This window comes from Rhinolophus hipposideros (assembly GCF_964194185.1).
Source record: "Rhinolophus hipposideros genome assembly, chromosome: 9".
In the NCBI taxonomy this organism is placed as follows: Eukaryota; Metazoa; Chordata; class Mammalia; order Chiroptera; family Rhinolophidae; genus Rhinolophus; species Rhinolophus hipposideros.
In genome coordinates, this window is record NC_138055.1 from 763,979 (window position 1) to 779,933 (window position 15,955).

Consider the following 15,955-nt stretch of genomic DNA (forward strand, 5'->3'; position numbering starts at 1 on the left):
ATTAGAGACTCACAAGCAATCCTAAACTAGCAGGAGCCCTGGTGTGTGTTAGCTAGTTTCCCCAAAAGTAACTAACATTTTATAAAACACAGTAGAAGGTTACAACCAGGACACTGACACTCATACAATCCACTGATCTTGTTACAATTTCTGGTTCTACCTGTAACATGTGTGTCTTAAATTCTATACAATTTCATTCCATGAGTTGGTTCCTGTGTCCACAGTCAAGATATGGACGACACCCCTCTTCCCCCCCCCCACACACACACACACACACACACACACGAGGATGGCTCCTGTTGCCTTTTTATAACCACACCCACCTCTGTCCTGCCCCCCACCTGTCACCAACCCCTGGCACCCACTAATCTGTACTCTGTTCCCCAAATTTGTCATTTTAGTGCTCCACACTTGGGTCCTAGTAACTAACCTTTGGCAGTGACTAATTTTGCCCAGCATGGCTTCCTGGACATGTATCCAAGTTTCTGCATGCATCAGTCGTCCATTGCTTTGCAGTGAATGATCATCCACGGCGTGGATGGGCCCATTTGTTTAACCACTCATCTACGGGAGCCCATCTGGGTTGATTCCAGTCTCCCCCTGCCACGAACGAAGATGCTGTGAACGTTTGTATGCAGGCTTTGGTGTGAACAGGAGTCTTCATGGCGCTGGGATAAGTGACCAGGGTGCAACGTGTGGGTCACACACCACTGGAGTGCTTAGTTGTTAGAGAAACTGCCAAGCTGGTTTCCAGAGCAACCGTACCATCTCGGTTCCCACTGGCAAAATCTGAGCAGTCCCATTTCTCCACATTTTCACCAGCATTTGTTGTGGTCACAACTTTTTATTTTCGTCATTATTATAGGTGTGATAGCTCGTCATGCTTTTAGTTTGCATTTCCCTAGTGGCTAATGATGTCAATCATCTTTGTATCCAACTGGTTGGATAAGGCCCACCAACATAATGGAGAACAATCTGTTTACTCAGAGTTCACTGATTTTACTGTAAATCGCACCCAAAAACACCCTCACAGAGACATCCAGAATAATGTTTGATCAAATAGCTGGGCACTGTGGCCCAGCCAAGTTGACATGTAAAATTAACCGTCATGACCCTTTTATTACTGATTGGGTGTCTGTGGGGTCTGGAGTGACATATCCTATTTCATTCTTTATGTTGGTAATTTGTCTTCTCGTTTTTTCTTGTCAGTCTTTCCTGAGGTTTGTCATTTTCATTGATCTTTTCCAAGAAGCAGCTCTTTATTTCATTGATTTTTCTCTTGTATTTCTGTTTTCAATTTCATTGATTTCTGCTTATTTATATTATTTGCTTCTTTCTGCTTATTTTGGTCTTTTTTTTTCTAGGTTCTTAAGGTGAGAGCTTATTGATTCGAGACTTTTCCTCTTCTCTCAGATGAGTATTTAGTGCTATAGAGTTCCCTCTAAGCACCACCTTAGTTGTGGCCCAGAAATTTTGACACATTGTATTTTCATTCTATTCAGTTCAATATTTTAAAAATCCCTTGAGCTTTCCTTTTCATTCTACTTTCATTCTATTCAGTTCAATATTTTAAAAATCCCTTGACCCACGGATGACTTGGGAGTTTGTTGTTTAGTATCCAAGGTTTTCCAGTGGTCTTTCTGGTATTGATTTCCAGTTTGATTCCATTATAATCAGAGAACATACTCTGTATGACATAAATTCTTTTAAATTTTGTGAGGTTTGTTTTGTGACCCGGGACATGGTCTACCTTGATTAATGTTCCATGGTGCTTGAAAAGGATGTGTATTTTGCTGTGGTTGGATTGGGTGTTCTACACATGTTGTTTAGATCTTGGTGGATGATGTGTTGAATTCTTCCATATCTTTGTTGACTTCAGTCTAGTAGTTCTGTCAGTTGCTAAAGGGGGCTGTGGCAGTCCCCATCTATAACTGTAGATTAGTCTATTTCTCCTTTCAGCTGTATCATTTTTCGCTTTATGTATGTTTAAACTCTGTTATTCGACATATACACAGCTAGGATCGCTCTGTCTTCCAGACGGACCGATTCTTTTATCATTCCTCTTGTAATGTTCCTCTTGTTCCCAGTAATTTTCTTTGCTCTGAAGTTTACTTGATCTGATTTTAATAGAGAATTAATAACGTCGTAATATATAATGTATACGGGATTGCCAAAACAATGTGTACACATGACTTGTATTCATCTCTTGCTATCAGTATATATTATTACAATTGTAATACACTTTTTTCCTTTCTTAAAACGTGTACACATTGTTTTGGCACCCTCTGTGTTATAATATTTAAGAAATAATATACTATGGCCACTCTTACATATTTTACTAATATTTCCATTTATGATATCTTCATTCTTTTCTTTTTAACCCACCATGTCATTATATTTGAAGGGAGTTTCCTGTAGACAGCATGTAGTTGGGTTGTGTTTTTTTTTTTTATTAACTCTGACAATCTGTGTGTTTTAATCAATGCATTTAGATCATTTACATGAAATTTTTTGATACTTTAGGGCTTAAGTCTGCCATTTTATTATTTGTTTTGTTTATTCCCTCTATTCTCATTCCTCTCTTTCTCTTTTCTTGCCATCCTGTGGGATACTTGAACATCATTTAGAATTCCATTTTGATTTTTTTATGCTGCTTTTGAGTATAACATTTTGTGTAGTTTTCTCAGTGGTTCTCTGGGTATCACAGTATACGTATATAAGTTATCAAAGTCTGTTGATACTGTTTTAGCACTTTGAGCACAATGCAGAAACCTTCTATCCAGTTAGCTCCCTTTACCATTCCCATTATAAAAATATGATTTCCAAAGTATTTTCTACATATACATTTAGTGCTATATCAGATAGTTACATGTTTTGCTTCAACCATCCAATAGGATTTAAGAAACTCATGGTAAAACAAAAAGATGATCTATTACATTTACCCCTATTTTAACCATTCCAGCATTTTTCTTTCCTTTCTGAAGCCCTAAGCCTTCTGTTGCAATTTCTTTTCTGTTTGGAGAACTTCCTCTAGCTACTCTTTAAGGATAGTTCTGCTAGTGACAAGTTATTTTAGTTTTCTTTGTCTGAGAATGTTTTTATTTCCTCTTCATTCATATTTTCACTAGATATAGAATTCATGGTTGACAGTTCTTTCCTTTCAGCACTTGAAAAATGTGTCACTTCCTTCTGGCCTCTGTGGTTTCAGATGAAAAATCCACTGTTATTCCGACGGTTCCTCCCTTACAGGCATGTGTTGCTTCTCTCTGTTTTCAAGATATCTTTCTTTGTTATTAGATTTCAGAAGTTTAATTAGCATGTGTATGGCATGGGTATCTTTGGGTTTTTCTTGTTTGGGAATCACTCCGTGTCTTGAATATATATATGTTTATGTCTTTTGTCAAATTTGGAAAGTTTCTGCCATCAGTTCTTCAAATATTTTGTTCGACCTCACACTTTTCTCCTCTCCTCCTGGGATCCAATGATACAAATGTGAATTTTTTTTTATAGTCCCACAGATCTCTTAAGTTTTTTTTTCTCCCCCCAATCTATTTTCTCTCTCTTTTTAAGATTGGGTAATTTCTATTGCTCTGTGTTCTAGTTCATGGATTCTTTCTCCTGTCATATTAACTGTGCTATTGAGCCCATTCAGCAAGTGTCTTATCTTGGTGTATTTTTCAGTTCTATAATTTCTATTTGTTTTTTTTTTTGTTGTTGTTGTTTTCTCCCAATAACTTGTTTCTTTTTAAGATTTTCTGTTTTTTCATTTGTTTCAAGACAAGTTGTAATTGCCTGTTGAAACATTTTTGTGATGGCTGCCTTAGAATCCCTGTTAGATAATTTCAAATCTGATTCATCTCAGAGTTGGTATCTGTTGATTGTTTTTCTTATTCAGGTTATGAATTTCCTGGTTGTGGGTATGACAGAACTTTTTAAATTGTAATCTAAACAGTTAGGAGAGCTGCATGCTACTTAAACCTTCGATTTTAGCAGACAGTCGTCCCGTTGAGGTGCAGCACATCATGGCCCACGTGTGTGTCTTATGGCTCCAATGATAATTTAGTTTTCAGGGCCTTGGCCTTGCCACGCTGGTCTTTTTATTATTTTTCATCTGATGCCACTGGAGCTTCTAACTCATTCTGCTGATGCTGTCTGTAGGGACAGAGGTGAGTGTGCAGGCTGCCCAGAGCGGGGAGGGGGCCATGGGGAAGGACGCACCATGGGATACAGAATGCTGCCTGTGAACCGGTGTCAGCAGGGTTCCTGAGACTGCCAGTTCCCCTGTGACAGGAGAGTCGGGCTCCCTGTAACTGCTGGTGGAAGGGCAGGGAGACACAGGGCCCAGGCTGCCTTCTGCCACTGGCTGGTCAGGACATACCGAACCTGGGCAGCCTGGGCTACTGGGTGGGGGGTGGGAGAGGCCAGCTGCTGTGATTTTCCTCAGTACTGGTCCCTGGCGGGCCTACCTTCCTTTTCTCACCAGTCCTAAAATTGTCTTCTATATTGTTTCCTAGTTTTTAAATTTGCATTTAGTTGGAGAAGAAGGAGAAATGTGTTCACATCATCTACACTTGAAGTAGAAGTCTCTGGTGTTATTTAAAATTTTTATTTATGTAATTATTCGATGTATTTTAAAAACAGCTTTATTGAGCTATAACTCACATATCACACCATTCACCCATTTAAAATGCACAAGTGAGTAATTTCTAGTATATGCACAGGGTTGTGCACCCTTACCAGTCAATTCCAGAACATTTTCATCATGCCCAAAGAAAGCCCATACCCATTAGCAGTCACTCCCCATCCCCACCCCCGCCCCCGGCAACAACTAACCTCTTTCTCTATAGATTTGCCGATTATGGACATTTCATATCAGTGAAATCATATAAGCCTCTGGCTTCTTTCACTGAGCATAATGTTTTCACAGTTCATCCATGGTGTAGTGTATGTCAGTGCTTCGTTTCTTTTTATTGCCAGATAATATTCCATTTATGAACAGACCACATCTCGTTTGTCCATCCATCAGTTGGTGGACATCTGGGTTGTTTTCACTTTTTGGCTTTGATGAATAATACTGCTATGAATCTTCATGTACAACTTTCTGTGTGGGCAGGTGTTTTCATGTGTCTGGGGTCTGTGCCTAGGATTGGAATTGCTGGGTCACACGATAACTGTTTTTAATCATTTGAAGAACTGTCAGACTATTTTTCAAAGCAGCTGCACCATTTTGCATTCTCACCAGCCATGCAAGAGAGTTCCAATGGCCCTGTTCCTTGCCGACACTTGTTATCATCCATTAGGTTCTAGCCGTCCTAGTGGGTGGGCGCTGCCGTCTGACTGTCTCCCATCTCTCTGGTAACGAATGACGCTGAGCATCGGTCATGTGCTTATTGGCCACTCGGGTAACTTCTTTGGAGAAACATCTTTCGCATCCTGTACCTATTTTCTAATCTGGTTGTCTATTTTGGTTGTTGAGTTGAAGACTGGGAGAGGTAGGAGCCACTGGAAGGCTCTAAGCACAAGAGTAGCAGGATCACTTGAGCTGCTGTGTAGAGAAAACATATAGAGGAGTAAAGGTGAAGCAGCAATACTAGTCAGGATACTGAGATGATACAGGTGAGAGGGTGCTGATTGGCTTTCGGGAGGTAACAGAGGAGGTGGGAACACAGGGCTGGTTCTGCGCACATTGTGAAGGGGGAACCAACAGGATTTGCTGATGGGTCAGGTGTGAGCAGGAAGGCACTGCCTCTCACTCAGGAAGCCTGGAGTTACCATTTACTGAGAGGGTGTAGCTGCCACAACAAAGTACCACAAACTAGGTGTTTAAAACAACAGAATTTTTTTGTCGCACCGTCTGGGGGCTGCGCGTCTGGGCCCAGGAGTCCTGGAGGGCAGCGTGCTTCCTGGTGGCCGCCGTCCTGGGCCGTCCTGCGCTTTCGGCGGCCTCACTTCATCTCTGTTGTCATCTGTCCTGCTCCCTGTGTCTGTGTCCAAATTCCCCTCTTCTTACAAGGACACAGCCATGGGCTTAGGGCCACTCCAACCACCTCATCTCAGCTTGACCATCTGTAGAGACCCTATTTCCCAGTGAGGTCACGTGCACAGGCTCTGGGAGTGAGGACATCCACATATATTTTTGGAGACACAATTCAATCCATAACAAATGGAGAAGATGAGAGAGAAGTTTGTGGCTGGGGGCTCTCAGTGTCCACACGCTGAGTTTGACGTGCCTGTTAAGACGTCCCAGAGGAGATGCTGGGGAGGCAGCTAAGTCGAGGAGCTATGAAAGCGTAATTTTCAAAAAGTTAAAAATATGACTCTACAGCTCTCAAGTAAGAATGTGTCAAAGATTTCTTTAAATCATTCATGAGGAAACCAGCATGATGGTGAGGCTGGCTCAAAAGCTTGGGCAGAGGAGGAATTATGTATAGTGGCTAAAGAAAAGCTTGCTTGGGTAAGTTTGTAAAGTAGATTAAAAACAGGCCAACATTCTACAGGGGCTGTAAAACTGGCATCTTCTCCATTGGACAGAAATAACTTCCATCACTTACTAACTGAGCAAAATTCATTTGCACGGCTGTCAGACAAGAATCATTTTACCCAGCCATCGTTTTCTACAAGTCTGTCCTCCCGAATTATAAAAAATCATAATCAATAGTAAATACTGAATAAACACCTCACCCCCAAGAATCAGATAACCCTCTTGGCAGGTCTGCTAGACAACACTCAGTCTCCCACCCAAAGGACCCACCACCGTCCTACTTTTTCATGTTTTGGAAAATTTTTATTAGGCCCCTTCCCATGATGATAATCTCCAGAGATTATTGTTGAGCACAGAATGCTAGTCTTGCTGCATTTGGACCTGATTCATCCACACAGGTGCTGTAAAAAATGCTTAATTGACATGTATGAGCCTCCTGTCTGGGCCAGCACATCTACACCACATGGCATTACCCAACGACCAAGGCCGGAAATTCAACCTCTGTCTGGCGATGACATCGTAAGGAACATAGGACTGGGCCTCTGCTATGCCTAAGATTTTAATTTCTAGTCTTCTCTGCTCTTCCCAGGTTACGAAACGAAGCCAGTCGCCCGCAGCTTTGCCTGCCGTACCCGTGCACGCAGGTACATCCCTCTCTTTTTGAGGACTTTGGTGTCTGCCACAGAGCCCGTCTTCCTACCACTTGTAAGGCGCAGCCTGGCGCCCCGCAGTACAGGGACTGACCGGTGTGGGTCTGAGGGCTGCATGGGCATTGGCTCACCACATACAACCCTTCCTCCTAAGCTGGGTGGGTCCTACGGAACCACGACACATATTCTCAAACGTGACTCCAATGTAAGGCCTTGGTTGCACAGCTGACTTGTCTAATGATATCCTGGTAAAAAGGAGGACTGATTTCTATTGCAACTGTGCAAACTAGATTCCTATTGAAACTGAAGAGTCAGTGAAGACTACTTTTCCTGAGTTCTGAAGTGAGAAAACACCATCTCAAGAATGTGTCACTGGTTTGTGAACACACAGCCCACCAAATGCAAGGTTAGAAGTGGGTCAAGAATAAAGGATTTGATCTTACTTCTGCCAGAAAATAGCACATTACACAATCACACTGTACCTTTAACCCGCCTTTTCTGGACCCAAGCTTTCAGTGGCCAGTCCAATGGTGTGGGGCTGGGTTGGAGGTGTGGAGTCCCCAGAACTGAGCTTTTGGTTGGTGCCTGTAAGTGGGGGCAGTGGTCGATGTGTCTGGGGCCAAGTCTCTGGCTGGCACAGCCCCCACACACAGGGGACTGAGCCACTGGGTGACTGTTGACAGTCATCTAGAAGGGGAAGGGTAGGATGAACCCTGCTGGATTGAAACAAGCCCCCAGCATGAATTCAAGTTTTGTTAACAGATATCGAAGAAGATAGAGGTGTGTGTGCAAGCTGACACACCTTTCTTATCGCTCACTGCCGAGTGTAAATGGAATCACACTTTGCAGTCTCCTGTCAGCTGTCTCTCCCATTCAGCATTATTGTCTGAGATTCTGCATGTGGCTCCAAGTGCTGCAGTTCATTCATTGTAGCCACGTGCACTATTCCAGCATGCAGACACACCCACTTTATTTATGGTCTCGTCCACGGACATGGATGGTTTTTGCCAGCATTTTTGGTGTTCAAAACAGTGTTGCTTTGAACATGGACGCACATGTCTTCTGATGAACAAGTCCAGACCTCTCTGGCCCAATCTAGGCGTGGAATGTACCCAGGAGCACATACCCACTTAAGCCTGCAGCTGGAAACGGGTGCATACATTATGGCAGCTGGCACATTCCCAAACTGGCCACAGAAAGTTTCCCACACTTGTGCTCCTCTTAAAATGTGACTCTGACACTTCTCTCCACAGGAAGTACGGCTCAGCATCCCCCCACGTCTTGAATCAGGACAGGCTTGTGCAGAAATGGTGTTCTGCGATTTCTGAGTTGACAATATAAAAAGTGACACAGGCCCCTCCATTTCTCTTGGGACTCTTGTTCTTGGAACCTTGCCACTGTCCCTCAGCTCTCAGCCTATAGCTCGAACCAGCCTACCACCATACGTGTGCGCCATCTTGGACATGGCCCCTCCAGTCCCTAGTGGAGATGCCCCAGCTGGTGAGCACGGAGTGGACCAGCGGTGAATCCTGCCCACAAAGCGGATCCATGAGCAAAGGGCATGAGTGTTGTTTTCAGCTACAAAGTTTTCGGGCTGGTTTGCTACGCAGTGATAACTGACACACACGTACAGCTTCATTGGGTAATGCCGTATTATTCACCAAGATAACTGCACCACCTGACATTGCGACCATGTTTCTTTTCCGTCGATCCACCTTCTTGCCATCACAGGGTATTGTCAGGTTTGAACACCTGTGCTCACTTGGTGTGGTTTCAGTTTGCATTTCCAGAATTACTACTGAGGTTATTGGCCCTTTTCACATTCTTCTCTGTAAGGAGCCTGATTATCGGTTTTGCCCATCATTCTATTCGCTCGTCTTTTTCTAATGAATTGGAAAGCGTTCTTTATATATTCTGGATATGAATCATTTGCAAGGTACACCTGTTGCAAATACCTTCTTTTAGTTTTTTGTTCTTCCTTCTTTTTTGCTACTTTGAGTTGGGTGATACATACTTTCCATTTATTTTTAATCCTCTGTGACATTTTTAGGTGTATTTCTTGTAAACACTATTTAATGGCATTTGTATTCCAGTTGAGAGTCTCAGTCTTTTGATAGATTACTTTAATTCAATCATGTCTCCAGTTACTCAAACATTTGAATTCATTCCTGTCATCTCATATTATGGTCCTTATTTATTGTGTATTCATCTTTTCCTCTTTTCTGCCTTTGGTTGGCACTCTCAATTTTTCTTCATTTCAGTTATCCCCCATCTGTCTTAGAATCGGTAGATCCTATTTCCATTTTTCTAGTGGAAACTTGTCTATTTTAACATTTTAAAGCTTTTTCTATCCATTCGAAACTCCTCTAACAACACAAGAACTTCAGTGAACTTTCACTTCCTGCTCCCCTCTCCTCTTGCTGGATGCTCTATTCAGTTCATCTGGGACTTTCTCCCAAGTTGGTATTTGATTTTTCTTTTAACAGTCCAAACTGGTTTCTTTGCTGGCATCCATGTCTTACTCAGATTCACTTTTCATTTTGCTAGGGTGTGTCTCTCAGTAAGATTTGAGAGACCATGTGTGGTAAACTTGGATGTTTACAGGCTGTGAAGACACCTTTATCCTGCTGTTTCATTGAATGCTTGTTTCATCGTGTATGGAATTCCAAGTTCAATTCTCTTAGAATTTAGTCAATCCATTCTTTGCTAAGGAACCACCTCAGCTTCTCCCTCCTTTCAAAACAATGGCCAATCAGGTTCAGTCTGATTGAAGAAGATCCTTTCTCTCTGAAGGTTGAGCTAGTCTCTTTATCCTTGTATTCCACATAGTAGGTCTGTGAGCAAAAGGAGTGACTGTTGTTTTGAGCTACTGACATGCTTGTAGGTCTTTTTAAACTTTTCCTGGACATCACTTACTTCCATTGTCTGAGAAGTCATTCTCTTGTCTGTCCTGTGGAAAAGGGTTTTGTTATCTTTCATCTTCTCTTTCACCAGACTGTTTCTTACTTTTGCTCTGTGTGGTGAGCCGCTCCAGCTTGTTGATTTGCATCTGGCTTGCCCATGGTGGAGGAGAGAAGGGTGCAGGCCCCACTTGCTTGACCTCAGCTACTGGCTGCCCCGGCATGTTTGGATTCGGACAAGCAGACATCTGAAGAGCGGGGAGACACCTGCAGCTTCTGTGTCTGGTGCGGATGTGGCCCGGGCCCCAGTGCCCAGCCAGCCCCACCTTGGCCCAAGGAAGTCTCTGGAGGGGACACCAGCTTCGAGGTGGGACCTTGCCCAGGGTTGACCACTGGGTGACCTTGGCTGCAGTCCTACCTCAGTCTCCAGGCTGTACATTGGATGCAGTGGGATACAAGTCACCAAAAGGCCCGTGAGGCTCCATCTCCCCCAAGGACATCTGGGTGCAGAGGGGCAGCCCACTCCCAATAAGGCGTTTGGTGGGGGATCCTAAGCAGTGGCTGTGCCCTGCCTGTCCATGTAGGGGAAGAGCTGACCGGCTGAGAAGGACCCAGCCTCTTGCCTGGGCGGCTGTCCATTCTCTTCCTGAGGAGCCTGCCTTGATGCCCCAGGCTGGGGGCCACCTGCCTGCTTCTTTCCCCTGGGGCTGGGCTGCACACACGGCCAGGGGCTCCCTCATGGCCACCGCACTAACAAACCCGCCAAGGAAACCCAGGAGACATCTAGGCCTCTCTGTCCCCTCAAGACATTTTGGGGTTTAATCTCCGGATGAAAACTGTCACAAAACCCCCGGATTTTAAGTTTCCACAAAGGCCAAAGTGGAAGCAGCCCGTGGGCGAGTAAGCTCAGGTCGCCCTCTGTGTCCCCAGGATGCCGGGGAGGGTGTTCAAAATGCTAATTAGCCGCCTAGCTGGCCTAAATCGCCCAAAGGAGGGCCGAGCTGGGGCGAGCCCCTCAGGCCCGGCTGCCCACGGCCCGCCCGGCCCGCACGCAGCAGGCGCCCCTCCAGGGTCCGCGCTGCTCCTCCGTCCCCCACCAGCACCCCCTTCCGCCCGTCCCCAGCTCGCCCGCACCCCTCCGCGGGGGGCTCCCTGTCTCCCGGGAGCGCGTCCAGCGTCCCTGCCCTTCCGGTCCGGCCCCCACGCCCAGCCCCCAGGGCCGCTTCCCGCGCGCGTCCCTCCGCCCGGCTGCGTCCCGGCCCGGCCCCGCCCCCCACAGGCCCCGCCCCCGCCCCGCCCCGGCCCCGCCCCCGGCTGCGTCACGGCGGCGGCGGGCGGGGCGCGTCTCGCACGCAGCGCGCCGGGCGGAGCGCTCGCCGCATTGTTTGCTTCGCTGGGGAGCGAGCGAGCAGCCGGCCCGGGCGTCCGAGCAGCCCCGCGCCCGCGCCCGCGCCCGCGCCCCGCGCCCTCCGCCGGCCGGGCCCCGCGCCGGCCTCCCGGCCCCGCCCGCCGTCCGCAGGGCCGCCCGCCGACAGGAGCCCGCGCCCCGAGCGGCGGCGGCCGGGCCTGCGCGGCCGTTGGCGGAGGAGCCGCGGGCGCCATTAGCGCCGCCTCGGCCGCGCCGGCCCCAGCGCCCGCCCGCCGGGCTCCCGCGGCCCCGAAGGTGAGTGGGCGGGGGCCGGGCCGGGGACGCCGCGGCCGCCGCGAGGGCCGCCGGCCCGGGGCTGCGCCGCCGCCATGTTTGAGGCCGCGGCGGCGCATTGTCCGCGGGCGAGCGGGCGGGCGGGGGCCGGGGGGCCGCGGAGTCGGGGCCGCGGGGGCGGCGCCCACTGGGTCCCCGGCCGCCCCGCCGGCCGCCCCGGGCCGGGCGCTGTGGGGCGGCCCCGCGGGCCGGGCGCGCCGGGGCGGTACCGGCGCCAGAGCCGGTCGTCACCCGGCCGGCAGCGCGGGCGCCCCGTCGCCCCGCGGGTCGCGTTATGTAACAGATGCGCTCGCCGGGCTGGCCGGCGGGGCGGCCGGTGCGGGCCGGCGGCCGGTGTCCTGCGGGCCCCGGGAGTCGGGGCCGGGAGTCGGGGCCGGGCGGCGGGGAGGCGGCGGGGAGGCGGCCCTCCGCTTCCGGGCGGCGCCGGCGGTGAGCACGCCGCGGTGGACTTGTGCCCCGGCCGCGCCGCGCCTGGGCTTTGGGGACGGAGCCTCACGGCGGTGCAGCTCAGGGCAGGGCGGCTCCGGGCGGCGCCCGCCGAGTGCCGGCGCTCTCACGCCCGGGAAGCCAGCACCGCGCCGGCGACGCCCCGTCCGCCCCGCACGCAGCCCGCCCCGGTCATCGCGGAAAGCGGCGTCCGTGCACTTCGGGGTATTTCCCTCCGCGGCCGGGCACCTGCCCCGCCAGGCGCTGCTGCGAGCGGGGTGTTCACCCCGGCTGCACACGGCCCGGGGGTGTGCTCCGGCCCCGCTCACACTTACGTGGTGCAGGGCGCGAGGCTCGGAGATGAAGTGACACGTCCAGACCGGGCAGGAAATGAGCTGCGTGGACAGCGAGAGCCGGTCATTACCGTGGCCGGTCATTACTGTGACGGCCAACCCTCTTCAGTGCGCACTTAACAGAATCGTTCCCGGAGATGCTGGCTTACCGTCTTTGCCGATTCCCTCCCGTGGAAATGCTTGTCCCTGTACAAAAGTGCCCAGGGTGTCTGGAGCCAGAGGGCCACAGACGGCCTGAGGGTGTCGGGAAGTGATGAGGCGATGGGTCACTCTGTGCTCGGCACTGCTGCTAAATGCCCTCTTTCCCTGTCACAAGTACACTTTCAAATTGCAGAGGTGCTGTGACCATTAAGTGTGAGGCCATTCCTGTAGCAGGTGGTCACTTAGAGCTTAGTGCCCATTGAGACAGTGTGGGTTTTGAAGGGCTGGATGTACTTAACAGCTACTGGATACGTGGCTGTAGAGCAGAAAATTTCATGTTTGCTGTTAATGTGAATAACAACGTGTGTCTTCTCCCTCCAGTAAGGACACGCGAAGCTGTCCTGAGTGTTGACACCTGGGGGACACACCCAGGTCCCCTCAGGAAGGATTGTAGGCCATTGCCAGCTGGCTGGTGGCTTTGCTGACTGCTCCCCAGGAACTCTGAACTGGGATTTGGCTGACCCAGGGTTTGCCATGTTCCTCTTGGCAAGGAATTCATATTTTAAACCGTTTCCATTTGACACAAGAAAGCCGCAGTCTGATAAGTCAGTCTTAAACAGTGCATCGGAGTCCACTGGGATTTCCTTTCGGGATGTAGAGTGAAGCCTGCTCGCTAAGGCTTTTGCACAGACCAGCCCGGTGGGCAAGGGGCTGTCATTCAGACTCCTGTGGGCGCCCAAGGCCGGGCTCCCCACCCCACCTGGTGGGCCACATGAAGCAGCAGGCCTTGGACTCCAACTCAGCATGTTTGTTTATAAGCCAGTCTCTGAAAAATCCCTTTGCTTCCTGTCAGTAAGATGTTTGGTGGGAGGAGTCTGAGAGGTCTGTGACAGGTCCTTGTCAGTTCCTAAGGTGACACCTGTTTGGTTGGTGGTGGTCCACATTGGAGCCTTACTTGAAAATAGTGACAGTCCCACAGCGGAGATCTGAAAAGAGCAAATTGTAAATCTCTGGCCAAGGTTTCAGGCACCTGAGCCTGTGCTGGCAGGACGATGGTGGTGGTTCTGTGGGCAGTGTGGGGCCTCGGGGTGGCCCTCGCCTTAAAGCATGGCACGTTGAATGTGTCTCGGTGTGCTTGAGAAGGAGGAGGGCCTGGCCTGGTCCTGCAGTCTAGCCAACAGCTCAGAAGTGCCCGAGGGGAAGGGGCAGGCTGACTGGCCCTTGAGGCCCTGGAGAAGCTGGGATGGGTTCTCCCTGGGGTGAAGACTGTCCATCAGACAAGTATGGGGTTCACCTTTTGGGTCCTGCTGTGGAGGACGTGTTCACGGAGGGGAAGGACAGGCTGTGGTCAGACCACTGAGGCCTCTGGCCCCTCCGCACAGTGCTGCCAGCACCAGTGCCCTGGCTCCAGGGTGGCAGCAGTGGGGGGAGAGGGCGTCCTGGGAATGTGGGTTGGGAGCGGGGAGCGTCTGAGCACCTTGCCTCACTGTGACAACCTCTCTGCCTGCTGGAGTCTAGCCCTGGGCCCAGGCGTGGGCCACTCGGTCTGGAGAGATGTTGCAGTCATCGCGGTGATCTGTTGGTTTGGTCTAGGAAGGTAGCTGGCAGGCCGTGGGAATCGGGGTCGGAGGGACTTGTTGCTGCACATGCCTTTCGAGGGTCACTGCTCACGCGGCCTGTCCTCCCCTCTGGTCCTGGGAGTCCCTGGTGGGGTCGGGATGGATGGTTCTGGTGCATCTGAGCCGGGTCAGCAGGGGGATTGGACTTCGTGTGTGTGTGCTTGCCCTGCCCAGTTAACTAACGTGCCTTCTGCCTGTGTCTTAGGGAGTCAGTACCAAATGAGGAGGAAAGGACGATGCCATCGAGCCGCTGCAGCAAGGCTCCCGTCCTCCCCGTGCGGCACTAAGCACTCCCCGGCACGCGAGACCCTGACGTACGCACAGGCGCAGAGGATGGTGGAGATCGAGATCGAGGGGCGCCTGCACCGGATCAGCATCTTCGACCCCCTGGAGGTCATCCTGGAGGACGACCTCACTGCCCAGGAGATGAGTGAGTGCAACAGCAACAAGGAGAACAGCGAGCGGCCGCCCGTGTGCCTGAGGGCAAAGCGCCACAAGAACAACCGTGTCCGGAAGAAGAGCGAGGCCGCCCCCAGCGCCCACGGCGCCCCTGCCTCAGCCAGCGTGCTCCCCGAGCCCAGGGTGCGTGTGCTGGAGTACAGCCCCCCGGCCGCCCCCCGCCGGCCCCCCGCCTACTACAAGTTCGTGGAGAAGTCGGCGGAGGAGCTGGACGGCGAGGTGGAGTACGACATGGACGAGGAGGATTACGCCTGGCTGGAGCTGGTCAACGAGAAGCGCAGGGCCGAGTGCGTGCCGGCCGTGTCGCAGGCCGTGTTCGAGTTCCTGATGGACCGCTTCGAGAAGGAGTCGCACTGTGAGAACCAGAAGCAGGGCGAGCAGCAGTCCCTGATCGACGAGGACGCCGTGTGCTGCATCTGCATGGACGGTGAGTGCCAGAACAGCAACGCCATCCTCTTCTGCGACATGTGCAACCTGGCCGTGCACCAGGAGTGCTACGGGGTGCCCTACATCCCTGAGGGCCAGTGGCTGTGCCGCCACTGCCTGCAGTCCCGCGCGCGGCCCGCCGACTGTGTGCTGTGCCCCAACAAGGGCGGTGCCTTCAAAAAGACCGATGACGACCGCTGGGGCCACGTGGTGTGCGCCCTGTGGATCCCGGAGGTGGGCTTCGCCAACACGGTGTTCATCGAGCCCATCGATGGCGTGCGGAACATCCCCCCCGCCCGCTGGAGACTGACGTGCTACCTCTGCAAGCAGAAGGGCGTGGGCGCCTGCATTCAGTGCCACAAGGCGAACTGCTACACGGCCTTCCACGTCACATGCGCCCAGAAGGCCGGCCTCTACATGAAGATGGAGCCCGTGAAGGAACTGGCTGGCGGCGCCACCACCTTCTCCGTCAGAAAGACCGCTTACTGTGATGTGCACACGCCCCCGGGCTGTCCCCGGCGGCCTCTGAACATTTACGGGGACGTTGAGATGAAAAACGGTGTGTGTCGAAAAGACAGCTCGGTCAAAACGGTCAGATCCACGTCCAAGGTCAGGAAGAAAGCCAAAAAGGCTAAGAAGACGCTGAGCGAGCCCTGTGCGGCCCTGCCACCCGTCTGCGCTCCGTATATTCCCCCTCAGAGGTAAGCGCGTGCAGGTGTGGGCTCCAGGGGGAGCCTCGAGTGGGGATGTCAGGGAGGCGCCCGGTCGGGCCGTGGGCCCGCATCCTCGCATCCCTTG

General features: G+C 51.1%; 1 protein-coding gene across 2 annotated transcripts in view; it reads left to right on the plus strand.

The window, feature by feature from the left end:
* The first annotated feature begins 11,565 nt into the window (after positions 1-11,565).
* The window catches only part of BRD1 (bromodomain containing 1), a 46,915-nt gene continuing 42,525 nt past the window's right edge, over positions 11,566-15,955 (plus strand). For both annotated transcript variants that reach the window (XM_081058335.1, XM_081058336.1), the window contains exons 1-2: positions 11,566-11,694; positions 14,478-15,858. In XM_081058335.1, the coding sequence (XP_080914461.1) occupies positions 14,492-15,858 (1,367 nt within the window). In that variant the 5' untranslated portion in view covers positions 11,566-11,694; positions 14,478-14,491. The remainder of the gene's footprint in view (positions 11,695-14,477; positions 15,859-15,955) is intronic.